The sequence below is a fragment of the Sinocyclocheilus rhinocerous genome, unplaced genomic scaffold (genome assembly GCF_001515625.1).
Source record: "Sinocyclocheilus rhinocerous isolate Xijiao unplaced genomic scaffold, SAMN03320098_v1.1 scaffold1223, whole genome shotgun sequence".
Taxonomy (NCBI): Eukaryota; Metazoa; Chordata; class Actinopteri; order Cypriniformes; family Cyprinidae; genus Sinocyclocheilus; species Sinocyclocheilus rhinocerous.
The window spans coordinates 915,422-935,594 of record NW_015641045.1 but is presented as its reverse complement, the minus strand read 5'-3'; the positions used below and the strand labels follow the sequence as shown (position 1 = coordinate 935,594).

The following is a 20,173-nucleotide window of genomic DNA, read 5'->3' as shown; positions in this document are numbered from 1 at the left end:
TATGAAACATGCACACAGGCCCATCACTACTGCGGAGATGACGAGTCAGTGTTGCCGACTTCATCTCTTAATCTCTTAATCTAAAACCAAAGAAACACTAGTGTATCAATACATTATTAAAATGTTAATGCAGCCTCCTTACTGTTTTTCCCTGACACATTCATAATCATTACTTCTGTCGGTGCGCTGTGGCAAGCTTTATGTGTGCGCTTGAGCGCTTAGGCTATGTGGGCGATTAGTCGACTAATGCTTCAAATGAACGACTACTAGTCGACCAGAAAAATCTTCAGTCGAGGGCAGCCCTACTAAAATGAAAAAGAAAATTTGTTTTTTAATCCCTGATTATTTATAATAATCGCAACATATAATTCTTCCATTAAATTTGACTGTTTTCAGTTCAGCAGTGTAGTAACTTAAAAGTTTAAAAGTAAAAGTTTAAATCTGCAAATTTACAACATCTGATTTTCAATAGTGAGTGACTCATTCACTCAGAATTTAAAGCCAGGCTCTCACTCTAATAAATTGTCATAACCCGCACCTCCTGCTAGAACCGGTCCTCTGCAGTTCCCCAGACTCCCGCACCAGGCTGCCCTTACAGCAGATGACCCGCAGTTTGTTCTGATAGGACGAGGCCAGATAGATGGCACCAGATGATATGGCCGGACCCAGATAACGTGGGTTAGGAATGTCCAGGTGAACAAGACTGGGAGGCCTGTTTAAAAGAGGATTTAGTGTCACACTTTAGTTCTAAATGTTATTTTTGCTGTCTTATATGCATGCATGTTGCTGTACGTCCTACCCAAGAGCTGCATGTCCCTGAATCTCAATAACATCCAGCGAGCTGAAGTAGGTCACAAACAGATAGGGCTCTCTGAATGCTGGAAACAGAAGATGCTTCAGTTAGTGATCCTGAAGATCCTCATCACTATGTTTTATAAATTTCGGTTTGTTACAAATGGAAAACTGGCTACCAAATGTCAGGGGAAGTCGACTCCACTTGAGATCATCAGGGCGACTTCTTTGACCGTAAGCATCCACAAACACACCAATCTCTGTTATCAGAAATCAGACATTTAAAGAAAAACAATGTAGAAAATCAATACAATTTAAGTGATTTGCACAACACAGAATTTCTGGGGGGGAAAAGCACAGAGCACTGTTAATGTAAATAAATTAATAAATTAAGTTTTGGAGAAAAAAATGGAATCCAGAAAAATTTAAATGGAAAAAAATTAATTTGGGGAAGACAAAAAAAATGACTGGGGAAAAACTCGAAAATTTCGTAGGACTGCATTGTCTGCATATGCCTACAATTTTAATAGAGTATGCAGTTAGTAACAAAGAATACTGAAAAATGTTTCATAGTACAGCATGTACTGTACTATGCATAGTACTGCATTGTCATCGTATGAAATGTTTAATTCAGCAGCTGACGGCATCCAGTGAAGAGAAATTAAATATAATCAGTTTTATAAATAGGGTTTTATAACTGAAATAGACAGTTATTTGGCATATTTAATCAGAGATTTAAAAAAAAAAATGTTGTAACTTTTGGCAAATCGAATAAATATACTGTTTTTTTGTTCATTTGTCAGATTGAAAACAGAAAGTGAAGTAAAGTGTTGCAATGTGATCAAATGGAGTATTTAAACGTAGCCATAGAATATTGTCTTTTACACTTTTACAAAAAAATTGCATTTGGTACAACATGACTGTGAGTACGTAATGATTTTGTATGAACTGTTGCTCATGCAACTAATATTTTCATGCAACAGGAACTTGCTGTAGTTTAGATGGTGTGATGGGTGTCTGACCGTGGAAGCAGAGCAGATATTCTTCCTTCTGCGGAGTGCTGGACACCTGGACGATGGAGATGGGGAAACTGTGGGAGGATCCAGTGAACACAGCCGATGCCAGCGACACGTCATTCTTGTCCAGGAACTCTGCCAAAAACAGCCCATCATGCAAAACGCTGTTTACATAATGCACAATTACAAATTATAAGTGCCTGATCATGTTCTCACAAATGGTCCGCCAGCCGGTCCAACCTGGAATATGCAAATGTTACTGCAATGACTAGCTGAATCCTTTTCAATAACAGATCCATCACAGGAGATATCAGACGTCAGTAGATTGTGGACTGACCTGAAGGTTAAAAACAATGATCTAACTGCGCCCACAGGATGTCATTGATATACTTACCATCCAGAACACACTGCTTCATCTCAATCTCGTAGAATTTATTGGTACCAATGATGATGCTGTAGCTGGTGAAGTGGATGCAGCTGCACGGCTCGAGCGTTTCAATCTCCTGAGAGATAAAGAGACAGATCAGTAGGGGTGTGTTTGTGTGAGCGATCTCTGGAGTCAGACCAGAAGGCAACAGCACGTCAAACATCACAGCTGTTTGCAAAGGTATGACATTGCTACATATTTTTTGTGACATACGAGTTATTTTGCTTCAAGTCCCAGAACCTCGAATGTCACTTACCTTCCGTATACAGAATTTGTTCAGATTGTCGTTGTATCGTAGAATTGTGACTTTGTTAGGCATTGCAGCACAAATGCACGGACCATTTTCTATCTAAAGCAAGAATAGATACAAAATACCACGTAAGGTACAAATTTGTTGCATTGCACGTCACAACAAGGCATGATGCAACACAGTGCACTAAAAATACACAGAAAGGAAGTTGCAATGCAGTGAAACACACGGTGACTGCAGCCTCACCCTGCCCGCGGCGAACAGATGACAGCCCTTGACGGTCTCAAAGATATACGGCACAATCTCGGGTAGCGTGGGGAGGTGAGACTGGGACAGAGACTGTTTCACTTTCTTAATCTCCATCAGACACAGTGCCCGTTCATCCCCTGCAACACATCATCATAATCAACTTACTTTAAATGCATCCTTTGTCAAACAGTACTGTGCTGTTACTATGGTACAGTGATGGTATTATGCAAGAAGGTATCTTGGGAGGAGTGAGGTGTCCAAGTCACAACATCTAACTACTGGGGTGTCTCAGGGCTCAGTTCTTGGACCACTTCTCTTCTCTGTCTACATGGCATCACTAGGTTCTGTCATTCAGAAACATGGCTTTTCATATCACTGCTATTCTGATGACACTCGACTCTACCTCTCCTTCCATCCTGATCTGACGATGATAGCTGCTCGCATCTCAGCATGTCCATCACCTTCAAATCAACCTTGCCAAGACAGAACTAGGCCTGTCGCAATAATCAATATATCAACTTATCGCGCAATATATGTACATGACCTCAATAATTTTTGGTGACACAATATATCGCCCATTATTTTTCCTTAAAAATTTATGTCATCGTTTTTTTTACATTCCATTTGCGCCTGTGTCTTTTGCAGCTTCTCGTACATAACCTGTAGTCATGAGGTGCTAGTTCAAATTTAAAAAATCCTTCTACAAACAAAGTTTCATCTGCAGATATGGTCTTGTTTAGGGATCTGTGTCTTTGTGCATACGGACATCTGACTGCTAAGTAGGGATTGTGTTTTTCAGCAATACAGTGCACCCTTAATTTACAGAGAAAAGAAGGTCAGGGAAAAATCTGTAGAGGGAAAAATCTCCATACAAGTTCTTTGTGCATTATTCTTTTGTTCCTACTTGTTATTTTGCACTTTTTGTTAGAAAATGTTTATTTACTATTTATTCAGGTTTTTCAAGGTATCTAATATTTTGATACTTATTTTCCATGATCTAAATATTCTTAAAAATTTGTTGTCATTTGGAAGTGTGTAGGCCTTCTTGCATTATTATACTGTTACATTATGATTATATATTCAGTGGCATAAAATGGTCTTTAAAATTACAATAATATCGCTTATCGCAATTATTTCTGGGGCAATATATCACACAACAAAAAGTTGTTATCGTGACAGACCTAGACAGAACTGCTTATGGTTTCAGCCAGCCCATGACTTCATCACAATTTCTCCATCCAACTAGGCGCATCAACCATAACACCTTCCAGGACAGCCAGGAACCTTGGAGTTGGACCCTCTAACACTAGCGTTCACTATTCTTTTTCTATTCTATCTACTTGTTTTTTATTTGTTATTAAAAAAAAAAAAATAGCTTGCTACATGTACTGCGTTAGACCAACCAGGACTTGTCACAGCACTTATATATTGTTGCTCTTTTGTTGGTTTGATTGCTTCTATTGTTCTCATTTGTAAGTAACTTTGGATAAAAGTGTCTGCGAAATATCATGGTATTTTGATCTAATGATTAGCATATTAACGTACCAAGGTATTTGCATAGTTCTTTGTGTTGCAAGCGCCATGCTCTACTGTTTGAGCTATGGGAATACTTTAAAGAATAAAATAGTATTATCATGGTACTTAGTACACAAATGCATGATATTAAGGTCTAAAAAAAAAAAAACAGTATACCATGTAGGGATATGCCGGTATCCAATTTTTATGTTGCGATTTATTTCTAATGTTTTATCGCGGTATACGGTATTATCACGGTGTTGAAATTTAGTTTCAAAAAAGTGTTGTCATAATACAGTATAACAGGTTTAATAACTTTTTTCTTAGAACAAAAACAGCTGAACATTTAAATACAATAAAGCAATACAGAAAAAATGTATAAAGTTAAAAATTCCACACAGATTAAAGTGCAAAAGAATTATAAAGACCAATAGGTATCACTTTACAATAAGATCTCATTAGTTAACCTTAGTTAATGCATTAACATTCACAATGAGCAATAGCTACATTTGCTACAGAAGTTATTAATCTTTGTTAAAAAATACAATTCTTAGTTCACATTAGCTCATTAAATAACATAGTTGCAACTTTTGATTTTAACTAGGGATGCACCGATACCGATACTGGTTAAACTATAGTGAATAAACTGTGATAATGTGAGAAATGTTGAAGGTGTCTGAATATATTTTGGTTTGACTGTATCTATTTGATAAATGAAGTTAACCAACTAACATTATACATACTCTTTTGGTTTCTGTACCCAATATTTAAAAAATGTACAAATGCAATAAAAATATTGGTATCGGTACTCGGTATCGGCAAGTACCAAAAATAAAAGTATCGGTATCGGGCGAGTACTGGAAAAAGTGGTATCGGTGCATCCCTAATTTTAACGTGTCATTAAATATTGGAATTACCTAAGATTAATGAATGTTTAGAAGAATTTTTAATTGGCAGTTTATGTTAACTAAAGAATTAACTAATGTTAAATAATTAAGCCCTTATGTAAAGTGTGACCGAACAATAAAGAATCAAAACACTTTCAAACAATAGGCTATCTAGGGCATGTTGTAGTCCAGATTAAAATGTAAAAAAGTTTGAAAATAAATAGCCTATTAAGTCTAAATATTTAAGTATTTGGCACTGTGATGACCACCATAGCGAATACAAAAATCTGAATGGCTGTTTAAATCATTTAAATACGTTTCAGAAACAGAAAGTAGCACTTTGTTTACGGGTTTCCAGGGTAACGGCTGCATTTCTGCTGTTCAGCGCCATCTGCTGTCACAGAGTGAATGTGCTTTCATCCAGAGCGCCTCTCATGCGTTCTGCCATGTGCTTCTCATCCGTGGTTGTTTACATCAGAGTGCTCACGCGTCTTTCACGCAGCATACAGCGGTGTTGTGCATTGCGACCAGTTGATGGGAAAAGTATTCTTAAAATGCATTCAAAATTCGGAATAATTTGTAATAAATAATTATTCTCGGTATTTTGAAGTGCCCACGATAACAATATCGTGCATATTCATTACCGTGATATATCGCATTACCGAATACCGGCACATGTCTAATACCATGCTAATTTTCTTTTGCGCTGTTGCAAAATCCATTCAGTTTTGGTTTCTGAAACGAGCAGTGAATGATAGTGATCTTTGCTCACCCACGATCATCAGCAGCTTGTCGTGCTCCTTGATGATATGGATCTGAAACACGGATCCCATACCCGGGATGTGAGTGAGGGAGTTCTTAATCACATTCAGGGCATAGAGCCCTTCCTCAGAGCCCACCAACACAATCTGATGACAAAAACAAGATGACGGTATATTAAACTATAACAAATATAGACTGAAAATAATGAAATAAATCTTGAACATTCAAAGCGATTGTGATATTAGTGGATGACGCAGGTACCTGGTCAGTCAGCGGGAGGGTGCAGTTGATATCCAGGCGATCATCTCCTTCTAGCTTGAGTAAGGAGTTACCCAACAATTTCTGTACAGAACCACAAACACCATCATGAGGATGTGAACAGTATGTTTAAAAAGTGAATTTTTCATTTGATGCACTTCGCATAGCTTTTAGGATTATCAGTATGTTGCCCTGCGTCCCACTGTACTGGTAAGAAGAAACAAACCTACAGTTTCTGCCTTACGTGTCACTGCACTGACTCTTTAAATGTCACTATGAACGGTCTGTGGGTGTTTCTGGTTCCTCTCACTCACAGCGTCTGCTTCGGCTTTCTCTCTCGCCCCACGACTGCTGGCCACAATGGCTTCCAGCACGGCCACCCAGCGCTGTTTCTCAGAAAACCCTGAGGTCATGAGGTACAGAGTCTGACCGGGCCAGCATGTCGACTGCGGAGACGACTCCAACTTCAGCACATACGGCACATCTGAACACATACAAGTATGTTAGGAGACAGAAAAACATGTTACATCTGGACATGGACTACTTTCTGAATCCACATTCAGCATACAAAAAAGTTAGTAAGGACATAATACAGTGCAATTCCACAGGCATCACCTGTCTTGGCCGTGTTCGGCAGCTCAGAAGAACCGACAGCAGAATGAACAGTCACGTCTCCATCAGAGAGACACAACTCAAACTCATCCAGCGGCTTCACCGACTCTGAGAGGACAGATTATACATCATTCACATCAAGGCACATCATTCCATACCTGTCTATCCCTGCTGGAAAACATAAAACTAGACTGTTTAAGGCAGCGACTAGTTTAAAATGGTTTCTAGCTTGTCCATGTTGGTCATTTATGTCCAGTCCCAGCTTTAAATTCAACCTAAGATGGTGTTATCAATTTCAAATCTTAATCTTGGTACACAGAATAAAATACATTTAACAACAACAAAAAACAAATTAGGTATAAAATATGCAAGTTTACATAAATTAGAAAAAAATGTTAGAATAAGTGGAAGTGTGGTCGGATCAATCATGACGGCATCATCTCTGGCCATCAACCTGGTTTCCGATGGTTAGGCTGGTTTGGACTGATGGTTTTAGAGGGGTTTTGTTAGCTGCTCTGGTTTGGAGATCATCAGACCTCCTTAAGCTGGTTTAAGATGTCTAGATTGTTGATCAGGAGGAGCTACCAACTTGATTTGGTAGACCAGCCTGGTCAAGATGTTTAAAGCTGGTGACCACCTAGATTTAGTCAAAACAAGCTACTACTATCCAAAGACCAGCTTGACCAGGTTAAGCTAGTATGAATAAAGATTTTCCAGCAGAGATGAACAGTTGCTCTGTAATAATATGCTGTGTGCAAACAGAAAAGTCCAAGAACTGAGCCCTGAGGCACCCCAGTAATTAAATTGGGAAAAGTAAAAACATTCACAGACCATCTCTTGGTTCTGTCTCGTAGGTGATCACTTTACATCCATCCAGCACCACGTATTTCCTCTCCCAGCCCTGACCACGCTTCCCATTTCTGCAGGAGGACAACCACAATTCCATGTACACTTAGTGCTTGCTTCTCTTCTGATGGTGTTCATGCTCATGGCACACGGCTCACCTGGGCTGCTTCAGCCATCCTTCCAGCCTCATATGTCCACCAACGTCTTTCAAACCAGAGGTGCTTCCCTTTTCCCGACACAGAGCCTCGGACAGGTGCAGTGCGTACTCTGTGGGCACGCCGCAGGTGGCTGGAAGGTACGGGGAGCATTTTGGGTGGCACAAAGCGTGACATTCTGAAGCAGCAGAGAGAAGATGGTTAAACCAACACAGAAAGAGGATCAGAATCTTCAGCTTTAGCCCAGGTTGACCTGATTGGGTCAGCAATATATATTAAGAAACAACAGTGGGCCCTTTTCACATTTATGTGTTTTTTAGAAGCACAAGTCATCATAGTAACTTCTATAGTGGTGAACGAACAATACGACAAATAATTATTGCATTCCCATGAGTTCCATTATCAAAATAAATAAAACCCAACATGACTTTCAGAGAGGAAAAAATATATAAATTTGCTCAGCCGTTATATTAGATACACTAATGCAGCAGCATCGACTAGTTTTCAGAAATGTAATGCAATTGAAACTTTTTTTCTAAGTTTTTTTCTAAATAAAAATAATCTATTTCCATTTTCCATTATTTCCATAATTTTTTTCCTATTAAATTATATTTAGAAACTCATCACACATAGTTAATATAGGGTTGCAAAGGGGCAGAAAATGTCCAAAATTTTCTAAAACTTTCCAATTCTGTAATGTCTCCGGAAATTTTCTGAAACTTTCTGCCTTTTTGCATCCCTAAAGTAATTTGTTTCCTGAAAAAATGACATATTGCAATGGAAGAAAGCACATTTCACTTGTGTAAATGATGTATAATATGTAAAAACAACTTAATTTAGCTTCATGTTTTACAGGGTTGACAGGAAATAATAAGAAAGAAAGCGACTAAAGGAATCATTTATTTACTAAACAAATTAAACCAAACAATTATGATTCCCTTTTTCACAACATAAAGTGTTAACCTGTACTTGTTACTTAAGCTATTTCTACTTAGTTTAACCCCCAAAAAATGGTTTTGATGGTATAAAAAATTTAATTAGGCTGATTCAGTGATGTTACATTAATATACTTTTTATTTTTTAATAATACTTTTGACTTGAAAATTTTTTTTTAAATTCGTGTAAAAAGTCATATTGGCACATCCCTACTTGTAAGTACAGTGACAATGTATTTGGAAATGGTCTACATGTAATCCGTACCGATGCATGTCGCGGCTTGCCGTCCAAAATGGACGGTGTCCAGACAGACGGTGCAGCGGGCCGCCCTCATGTTGAGCCCCTGTGTGAAGCGGTGAGCAGTGTTGTGATGAATCCTGTCCTTCACACGTCTGGTGTACTCTACAGGATCAAACAAACAAATGTACTTTCTTAGAAACAGTCTTGTGTCTTTTATGCCCGTCTATATAACTTATGCATACAGGCCAAAGCAAGCTGAAAATGTCCTCTCCTGAGAACACTTCTCCACCAGAGGGTGAAACCAGCTCTGAGGTTTGTGTGTGCGTATGTCTGTGTGTGTGTGTGTATATATGTATGTACACACAACGGTTAATATATATATAATATCATATTAATAATATGTATAATAAAAACATTAATAGTATGTATATAAAAGTTTTTTTCTAAAATGCTTTATGCATTTTATGTAATAATGCAGAATGTTTCTGCTGTGAATGTGAAACTGTTATTTTGATACATTTCCACATTTTAAAATAATGGTTTGACCTTTCTGAAATTGTATTTGAGAAATGGTGTCAAAGTTTTTCTGACCATATAGTTCAAACAGAAGTTTGTTAGTTGTATCTGTATTTCATGATTTTTAGGCATATAATCTTGAAGGTTCATCAGTAACCTTTAGAAATAAAAGTGTAAATAATTAAATAAAAAATCCTGATATTTCAAGCACAAATGGCACGGTTTCTTGAGAGTGGGCCGCCTGAGCCTGTTATGTAAGAACTTACTTTCAGAAGTGGCTCTCCTTATTTCTGTGGAACGACAACAGAGAGGACAGTGAGTGTGGACAGACATGAGCCAAAACATTTCTGGAGTCCTTCAGAGGACACAGTCTCCTCATCTTATATTGAAACAGCATCAAAATACACATCACATCAGCATTTTCCTCCAAGCTTCTGATTTAATTTCCCTTTTCATAGCATGAGATGAAATGGCAAGAAGGACCAAGAGAACACAATTGTTGTTTTGCTTATGTTTTGAATATTAAAAAGGTTGCAAAAGCTCTGCGTCTGGCTTCTAACCTTCAGGATTGGCAGCGTCCTTCCTGCGGCCGGAGCTGGACGACATCAGGCCGCTGCTGGGCTGGTGCTCGGGGGATTTGTTGGATTTAGTGGACATCATGAGCTGCTGACGAGCCAAACCCGGGGTGGCTGGAGAACCGCTGTGCTCCAGAGCTTTATTAAACTGAACTGTTGAGAGGAGAGAATACAGTGAGACGACAGAGAGACTATACTGAGAAAACCAGCATGTCTGACAACATTACACTCAGTGTGTGGCACGTTTACTTATTGTTTAATAGAATGTGTCATTTAAAAAACCTTTATTACACTACCGCTTAAAAGTCTCTTCTGCTCACCAAGGCTGCATTCATTTGACAGCTAAATATTATTACAATTTAAATGAATTCTGTATTGTAATATATTGTAAAATGTAATTTATTGCTGTGATCAAAGTTGAATTTTCAGCATCATTACTCCAATCTTCAGTGTCACGTGATCCTTCAGAAATTATTCTAATATGCTGATTTACTGCTCAACAAACATTTCTGATTATTAGCAATTTTGAAAACAGTTGTGCAGCTGAATATTTTTGTGAAACTGAGATGCATTATTCTTCAATAAGAAAAAAGTCCAAAAGAACAGCATTTATTTGAAATAGAAATCTTTTGTAACATTATAAATGTCTTCACTGTTACTTTTGATTAATTTAATGCATCCTTGATAAATAAAAATACAAATGTATTTATAAAAAATACATTTATTTTTGATGAATATAAAATATTCAAAATTCATTTGCATTTTAAAGCAATATTTTTACTTTCACTTTTGATCACTTTAATGCATCCTTGATGAATAAAACTATTACTATTATTAATACTTAAGTATACATATTATTAAAAACCTTCATCTTTTAAACAGTAGTATATATTGCAATAATTGTAATTATAGTCTATAAAAACATTAATATAATATAATTAATAGTCTGCATTATCATCCTTTCTAGTCAGAATTCGAGTCTTCTAAACTCTAAAAACATTTTCCATGTAAAAATACAAAACCATATATACCATATAAAACTAAATTAATGTTAACTTGTATTTAAAATTAAACTATCAAACTTTCACTGTCTTTTCTGAAATTCTTTATGCGCTTTATGTAAAAATCTGCCCCTAACTTTCTTTTAAACTCCATTATGCAGTGACATTTCCCTATTTAAAAACATTTCCGACAACATATATGAGAAATTACATTCAAGTCTTTCAAGCAGAAGTTTCTCTTTCGCTTTTTATCTGTATTTCATGATATTTATGCTTATCTCAAGCTCATCTTGAAAAAAAAAAAAAAACGTACTTTCTTCTGAAGAACTCAAAAAAAACAATTTTATGATTCTGTTTCACGTTGCTTTTGTGTAATTGTCGACCAAATTGTAGTCCCTGTTCATTGTAACACAAGAAAACAAGCAACCAGTTTCCAGATGTAACACACGACTGAATGTAAAAGCAGAGTATGATCGTCCCACCCTCTCTGAGCTCCAGGCGTGTTTTCTGCAGGGCTTCCTCCAGCTCCGAGCAGCGAGCGCGTTCCTTCTCCAGCGCGGCCTTCAGGTCGCTGTACTGCAGGGGGACAGGGGTCACGGCGGGCACCTGCGTCTGTCCCTGCGCCGCCAGCGCCGCCAGCAGATCCTCTCGACGCCTGCCGCCAAACAGCCCCTGCACCCAAAACACGAGAGCAAGTGAATCGCCCAGGCTCACGCCCACAGACACGCTAGGACTCTATCCTGCCATTCCATCTCTACATATCCACTCAAATTAGGTGTCCCTTCCTACAACTCACTTATTCAGGGCTTCTGTATATATGAATATATATGAGATTTCTGACGGTTGGCGCGGTTAGTATGCGGTTATTTGCGTGTGTAGCTCCAGGGACACCTAATGCGCAGCTCAGCAAGCAGTTAGTCAGATTAGTTAATGAAGTGAATTTACAGCGGATGACTCTGACCTTTTTCTTCTTAGAGGGGTGCTCTACCTTGGCCTGCAGGAAGTCTATGAGCTTGGTCTGCTGGGTGATGGTCCCCTCCATCTTGACCTTCTCGTGAGAGTACGCCGCCTGCAGAGGGAGCTATTATAATTAATATACAAAATATATATTTTTTCATAAATTTTCATTAACTTAAACTAAAACCTTTTTACATTAAAAAAATTACTTGAAATAAAATAAACATTAACTGAATTAAAATATCACAGTAAGGTGCCAATGTGACATTAATTTAGTTAAATATGAAGTACTAAAATAACTAAAACTGAACGAAATAAAATTAATAGAAACTGTTTAGATAAAAAAATGACAAAAACACTCGATGAAATTAAAAAAACTTTAAAAAAAATTAAAACAGCAGAGGGAGCCACACTGCTATTGGAACACACCTCTGTGTTTGGAATAGAACACTAGCATTCCTGCCACCGCATACTATTTTTAAACAGCATGTAGTATGCAACAATTTTAACCTGTATAATATGGGACATAATTTTGCATCATTTAATCCAATTTCGTGTGAAAATGTTCTAACTTTTGACAGCTATATAAAATACATTTATATAAAATTAAATAATTAAAAATAAATGGAATAATATAAAATCTAAATATTAATAAAAGCTATAATTGTGTATTGATAATACTAAAATAATCCTGATACAACATACTGTATACAGAACAGCAAATAGTGTTATTTTTAAAAATAGCATGCAGTGGGCGTTATGCTGCAATGCTGTCACCTCGCTATGTTGCCCGTTTCATTCTGTAAGTAGATGGTTATAATCTCAGAAATAAATGGTTATTTTTTTAACCAATTTTGTGCAATTCATCACTCTCGAAATTAAAGTTCAAATAGAGCGCACTGCACTGTGGAACTATTATGGTTGCAAACTGTGCATTTTGGCAACTACAGTAGCTGATCTGGGGACAGAAAACTGCACATACTATACACAGCATACATACTACATGCCTAGTAAGAGTAGTATGGTTGACTGCCATTCTAAACACCCAAAGCTACTCTTCTGCAGTAAACATGGGTTCAGGCGTATGTGTGCACCTGTATGTTTTCCAGCTGGTACTCCAGGTCTGTCCGCTCGGTCTTCAGAAGGTCCGTCTGGTCCAGCGCGTCCTGAAGTCCTTGAGTCAGTCTGAAGATGTGGCTCTTCTGCATGTCCAGCTGCTGCTGCAGTTTTGCTTGCTGAGAGAAAAAGATACACTGGTTATGGTAAGGATGCACGATTACACACATGCATGTTTTGAGTGCTAGTAAACTGAAGCACCTCGTCCATGAGCCTCTGTTTGAGCTCTCGCTCCGTCTCCAGCTTCTGCTGCAGGCTGTGCGCGTTCATCTCCAGCATGGCGTGTTTCTTCTCCAGATCACTCAGCTGATGAAGATAGAGCATGGTGGGAAATTAATGGGGGCTTGTTGCAAAAATGGCCCACAAAAAATGGGGCATAAACAACAAACCTCAGATACAATGTAAGAGCTTAATTACGTCATGGAACAACTTGTTTGTCTGTGTAGAGAATACACCAGAATATGACATTTTCTCCAAACACAAAATTGTTTTTATAAATATTTCATTAATCTACATTAATAATAATTTTTACAATATGAGTTCAGTTAATATGTATTATTATATATTATTATTATACATTTATAATTATTATATCAGCAATAATAATTCTGTTTTTTTATTTATATTTACATACAACTTTAATCAGTTTTTTTGTTATTGGTGTATTCAGATTCATTTAAGTAATTGGTTAAATTTAACCCTCTGGTGCTGCTTGTGTGGCGATCAAAAATCACTGATTTGTTTTTTCAATTAAATATATGTTATATTTTAGTTCGATATATATATATATATTTTTTTCATATTTGATACTTTTTGGTGATTTTATAGTACTAAATTGTATTTATAATATATAGTTATGATCAACCTGTTAACTTTTTAAGCATAGACATGAAAATGACATTTCCAACCTAAACGTAAATTTTGAATTCTTTGGAGCACAGTCTTAAGTTTGGTCTCTTTTAAATGAGACACTTGGCAGATTTTTGCTGAAGTGAAAAAAAAAAAAAAAGTTTTAAAAAAGTGTCTTATTATTATCATGAAAAAGATACAAATATACTATTTTATATTTTTATATGAATGTATATTTTCCAAAAACATGAAGAAAATCAAAGCCATAAATCTAAACAAGCTGTGTTCCAAATTTGAGGTTGATATCTAAAAAAAAAATGACCTTAAGAGTTTAGGAACAATACCAGGACATTTTTCAGGACCATTTAACCATTTCAAATCATGTCCGTGTTATTTTGTTTTATTTGTGTGTGTGTGTGTACTTGTCTATGCTACATTGTGGGGACCCCACAAGGATAGTAAAACCTGAAATGTTTGACATTATGAGGACCGGCCTGTGGTCCCCACGAGGGAAAAAATGATTAAAAATAGTAAATGATGTTTATCTGAAAGTGTAACAATGCAAACAGGTTTTCTGTAAGGGGTAGGTTTAGGGTTAGGGGATAAAAAATATTGTTTGGATAGTATAAAAGTAATAGAAGTCTATGAAAAGTCCCCACAATTCACAGAAACAAACATGTGTGTGTGTGTGTTCACAACCATTACCAAGTTTTGTACCATTCCATACCAAAAATTCTAAAGAAAAAAAAAATCCAAAATGACCAAACAGCACCAGAGGGTTGACAACACAGATACAATTAATAAAGTAATATAAAAATTTCCCTTATAAAGGTAAAAATGCCCCTGGAAATCTATTCAAGAGGGTAAATATTGCCCCTTAATGGAAAAGTTCATTTCTGACCCTGATACAGAATAAGTATTCCTGTTGTCATTAAGCAGGTGTTTTTATCCACAGCGACGCACGAGCACTGGCACACTTACCGTATCAGAAAGACCTTCAGCTTTGAGTTTCTGGTCTTTCAGGGCCTGTTGCAGTACCAGGATTTCAGCTTTGTGCTCTTTGACCGCCAGTTCAACGGCCTGACGAGACTCAGAATTACGCTGCTCTGCACGGAGTCTGGAGACCGAGAGAGAGAGAGAGTTATAGAAGAATGAAGTGTTGGAGCAGCACAGTATGTCTCTTACTCAGTGTCATCTCTATACTTAACGTTCTTTATGTAACTCTTATATAACTATGGGCACTTCTGGCCCTGTGGACATTCAAATATAAACTGTTTTAACAAACTTTTAACACTTTCTAGTTTATTTTGTACACTGATAATGTCAACAGTTATATATAAACATATCACAGCAGAATTCTTTCTTTTGGAGGCTATATACAAATCTAGAATTTTATGCATTTAATAATGTATATTGATTTGCATTAAAGATATGCATTCATTCATTTATATTTGCATTAATGTCAACATTTTTATCATGCCTTCAACTGTTGTTTGTGTTTACTTGTGTTATCTTTGACTAATATTTAAATTTGTTTGATGATCTGAAACATTAAAGTGTGACAAATATGCAAAAAAATAAGAAATCAGGAAGGGGGCCAACACTTTTTCACACCACTGTATATCTATATTTATTTATGAATTATTTAACCATATAAAATATTTAATATATGTTACATAATAATAATAATAATAATTATTATTATTATTATTATATCTAAGTTTGCAGTTTTCATTGTATAAAGCTTTGTATAAAGTCCTTTGACATCATCATAAATCCACTAAATGCATCGATTTTTATTTTATTTTATTATTATTATTAATTTTTTTGGACTATCCAAATGATGTATCATGTCAATATGCAATGGAAACATTTTTCTGGAGTAGGGCTATATGCATAGCTAGCCTTTTTATATCCTAAACATATGTAATGAAATAATGTAGTTATGTGCATTAAATATATGCATTTATATATTCAATTTAATTTTGCATTAATAAATACAGAAATAAATGAAGGCCTGATAAAAAAAAAGAAAAGTTCTAAAATTATTTCTAAAATGATTTGATATTATTTTATCATTTTTATATATAATATGTCACCTTTTTATATGAAATTCGCAAATTATATATTTTTAAATGTTTTATATACATTTCTAAACTAATAAATCTTAATATATCTCCGTTTACAGTTTTCATTGTATAAAGCTAAGTTAGAGTGCTTTGTTTACTATTGTATTTTTAGAGCTGATTTACATCAGAATTGAATTTTGTTTGCATCATTGAATCACTATTTTCTTGTTCATCACTGTTAAGCTGCTTTGAAACAATCTGTATAGTATAAAGCGCTATAAAAATAAAGGTGACTTGACTGTCTTTGTCCTCATAATAAAGCCACTAAATTGAAATGTTATCCAGGCTCAAACTCATATCTTGTCATCCAGCTCTCACAGTCAAACGTGTGGTTTCTGTACCTGTTCTGCTTCTCATTGTCCAGTTGTCTCTGTATGTCTCTGGCTCGGCGCTCCGCCTGGTTCTTCTCCTCTTCCAGGGCAGATCTCCAGTTCTCCCACTGTCTCTCCTTCTCCAGCAGCTCATCGTTCAGCGTCTCCAGCTCCAGCACCTGCTCCTCCAGCATCGTACATGTGGTCTTCAGCGTCTCGATGTTCTACACACACAAGCACATCTATCATTTCTATGCTATCACACTATCACACTTTTGTAGCATAGAAATACACTCATAATAATGTTACTCAAACAGTCATTCCATTTTTTCCTGACTTGTCCAGTTATTCATAATTTTTTTATTATTTTGTTGTTTTAGAGAGAATGCATTTACAGATAACACTGTCTAGCAGATAAAATGTTTAGAGATTAGTAGATGAGTATAACATTTTACTAGTTAATACATTTTAAAGAAATGTAATTTTATTTAAATTTTTATTAGAGATGTTTCATTTTTTAGGATTTTATTATTTAACTTCAATAAATTTTAAATTAATTTATAATTTAATTAAATTATAATTTTATTTAATTTAATTTACATTTATTTTCAATACAGAGGTTTCCATTTTATAGGAAAGATTTTATTAATTTCCAAGGCTTTTCCAAACCCTGAAATTTATAAGCTAAATAAGTTGTATTTAAATAAATTGTAAATAATTGTAATTTCAAGTTACATTTTATTTACATTTATTTTCATTACAGAAATGTCCATTTTATTTTAAAGCTTTTAATGATCAAGATTTTTCCAGGTCTGGAAATTTAGATAAACATACGTTTTTATAAATTAAATAAATTTCTGTGTTATTTAAAATGTTATTTATTTAAATAATTTTATTTAATTTTAATTTAAAATGAAATCATTATAATCTTATTTTATTCACATTTACTGTCATCATAAAAGTTTCTATGATTTTTAAAGTTTTAAATAATTTAAAGCTTTATACATTTTTATGAGTTCAACTCTTATTTAATTTAAAATCATTTTTAAAGACGTTTCCAGGTCTGGAAATCACCATTTTAAAATGGCCAGATATTTCCGTATCTCTATGACGGCAGAAACCTTGATAAAAAGAAACAGATCGGTGATAACTTATTCAATGCATCTGCTGCAAACCACCAGACGGCATCTAAGAAACTGCATGATATAATGCCGAAATTATGCTGATAGATGTGGAAAGGAAGCTGCAGATTTTTTTCTTTTTGACTTTCATTAGCAGGTCCGGATTTCAGAATCGCTGCCAATCGGAATTGATCCTCAGAGAGCCGGCGGGGGGATCGAGGGGGTCTTGAAGCAGGCAGATGTGCTCGGAAGTGCATCTCAGCGGCAGGACTGGATATTACCACATTTCAGAAAGACACAGAAGGAGAGAGAGAGAGTCTCCAAATATAGCCGGCGTGCTTTTGCCCCTGTGAAGTCCAATGCTGGCAGGGCAGAGGGGAGAATATGACACATCTCTGCCTCCCACCAGCGTCTATGATTACCATCCGCTACTGTTATACAACAGCGAGGACTGCACACCTACACACACATCCCACGCGCCTACATCACCTCACACACACACACACACACAGCCTGCTGCGGCATCATCGCGCATAACTATGGAGCCCGCGAGCATCATTTTCCAGCTTATTAAACAGCTTTGTTTTGGCACTGAGGAGGACAGCTGTGATTTGCTGTTCATGTGTTGTGTCATCACTTTTCAAACCGTAAAACATATCATATCATGAGAAATTAAGAAAACATACTACACTATATATCATATAAATGCCTTCCATAGCTTTTACAGAAACTAAACTCCAAATATGATGCATTACAAACTTCCATATATTTTTAGCCAGCAGATCGAGGAATAAATAATTATGTGACCACCATATATATGACAGACCAAAAAATTTGGAGTTGGTAATATTTGTTAATGTTTTCGAAAGAAGTCTCTTCTACTCACTAAGGCTTATTTGGTCAGAAATACAGTAAAAACAGTAAAATTGTGAAATATTATTACAATTTAATGTAAGTGTTTTCTATTGTAATATATTGTAAAATATAATTTATTTCTGTGATCAAAGCTGAATTTTCTTTCTTTGTTTTAATTTTATTTTTTTATATTTTTTAAAATATTATTATTATTAATTTCCAATAATTTTTTCAGGCCCAGAAAATTACCATTTTAAAATGGTAATTTTCTATGACACTAATAATGTTATAACTTTATATAAAGTAACTGAGAAATGTAACTTACAACAGCAATCATTTAATATTGCATGATTTGTCCAGTTTTCATAATGAATGGACAAACCTAATTTTGTAGTTTTATAGAGAATACAATAACAAAAAACAATGTTTATAAAATAGAAAAGTTTATAAAAAAAGATAAAAGTAGATTAGTAGATAAGCATAACTTATTATAATTTTAAATAATTTTAATTTACATTTGAAACAATTTAATAGATTTTACTCTAAATAGAAATATTTTGTAACATTATAAATGTATTTACTGTCAACTCGATTTAACTAAATAAATTTTAGTTTTAGTTTTATACTTCACCTTTTTTTACATGAAATTTGGTTTTATTAATATGTGATTAATCTCAAAGACTTTTCCAGGCCTTTGAATTACTATTTTAAAATGATCAGATATTGCTGGGTTTCTGTGACACTTATACGGCCGATTTCACAGACAAGGCATAAGCCAAGTCCCAGACTAAAATGTAAAAAGTCTGAGCTGTTTCAGCTTAAAGAAACTTACACTGATTGATCTTAAAGGTCCCATGGCATGAAAATTTCACTTTATGAGGTTTTTTAACATTAATATGAGTTCCCCTAGCCTGCCTATGGTCCCCCAGTGGCTAGAAATGGCGATAGGTGTAAACTGAGCCCTGGGTATCCTGCTTTGCCTTTGAGAAAATGAAAGCTCAGATGGCCCAATCTGGAATCTTCCCTTTATGTCGTCATACGGGGAAAGGTTACCTCCCCTTTCTCTGCTTTGCCCGCCCAGAGAATTTGGCCCGCCCATGAGAAAATGAGCTACTACAGTGCCAGGCGAGTGCAATATTTTTTTTTTCCTCGAGAGACATCATGGCTTGCAAATGAGCGAAGCATGGCAGTTGCCCCGCCTCTCTCCTCCTCATTAGCATTTAAAGCTACAGACACAGAAATGGCACGTCCTAAGGAAAGCTCATTGTGGGACTGGCTCGTAGTGGCTGAAATTCTGCACCAAGGCTGAATTTCGGGAAAGAGACTTCAGATACAGTACTAGGGACCACTTAGGCCTATATAAAAGCATCCAAAAAGCAGCATGTCATGGGACCTTTAAAACATGTCAGTGCATGTCATTTAGTTTTGTCTAAAGATGCACACCAGTAATGTTTTTTCTAAGGCGCGTTTATAAAAATTACCTAAATGTCCTAATTGAACTATGGCTCAATCCTGGCTTAGTCTAAGTAGGGCTGGGTATGTTCGTCCAGCTGTTTGGACAGGTAGAAGTTCTGTCGGTTCAGCTCTGAGTTTTCCTGCGTCAGCTGCGTCAGCTGCTCCTCCAGATCCGTGATCACCTGAGACAGGCGCAATTAAAGATTATGTAAGAGTAGTTAAAAAAAAAAAAAAAGTAAATCGACAATATTTGGATATGAGAAAGTATTTTAACATTACATTTAATTTTTTTTATATATGAAGAGTTCATTTGCAAAAACAGATAACTCAGTTTTTAACAATT

The 20,173-nt window shown here is 35.8% G+C and overlaps 1 protein-coding gene across 1 annotated transcript in view; it reads right to left on the bottom strand.

Annotated features, from left to right (window-relative positions):
• The window catches only part of LOC107754418 (citron Rho-interacting kinase-like), a 71,160-nt gene that overhangs the window by 6,611 nt on the left and 44,376 nt on the right, over positions 1-20,173 (bottom strand). Inside the window, exons 17-39 of the mRNA XM_016570855.1 lie at positions 19,909-20,012; positions 19,208-19,217; positions 16,430-16,623; positions 14,941-15,076; positions 13,312-13,416; positions 13,089-13,229; positions 11,999-12,106; positions 11,520-11,709; positions 10,022-10,189; positions 8,970-9,107; positions 7,773-7,947; positions 7,600-7,688; positions 6,772-6,876; positions 6,471-6,640; positions 6,160-6,240; positions 5,909-6,044; positions 2,732-2,871; positions 2,492-2,584; positions 2,203-2,311; positions 1,815-1,943; positions 972-1,052; positions 800-878; positions 539-712 (exon numbers count right to left, since the gene is read on the bottom strand). Coding sequence (XP_016426341.1) covers positions 539-712; positions 800-878; positions 972-1,052; positions 1,815-1,943; positions 2,203-2,311; positions 2,492-2,584; positions 2,732-2,871; positions 5,909-6,044; positions 6,160-6,240; positions 6,471-6,640; positions 6,772-6,876; positions 7,600-7,688; positions 7,773-7,947; positions 8,970-9,107; positions 10,022-10,189; positions 11,520-11,709; positions 11,999-12,106; positions 13,089-13,229; positions 13,312-13,416; positions 14,941-15,076; positions 16,430-16,623; positions 19,208-19,217; positions 19,909-20,012 — 2,855 coding nt within the window. The remainder of the gene's footprint in view (positions 1-538; positions 713-799; positions 879-971; positions 1,053-1,814; positions 1,944-2,202; positions 2,312-2,491; positions 2,585-2,731; positions 2,872-5,908; positions 6,045-6,159; positions 6,241-6,470; positions 6,641-6,771; positions 6,877-7,599; positions 7,689-7,772; positions 7,948-8,969; positions 9,108-10,021; positions 10,190-11,519; positions 11,710-11,998; positions 12,107-13,088; positions 13,230-13,311; positions 13,417-14,940; positions 15,077-16,429; positions 16,624-19,207; positions 19,218-19,908; positions 20,013-20,173) is intronic.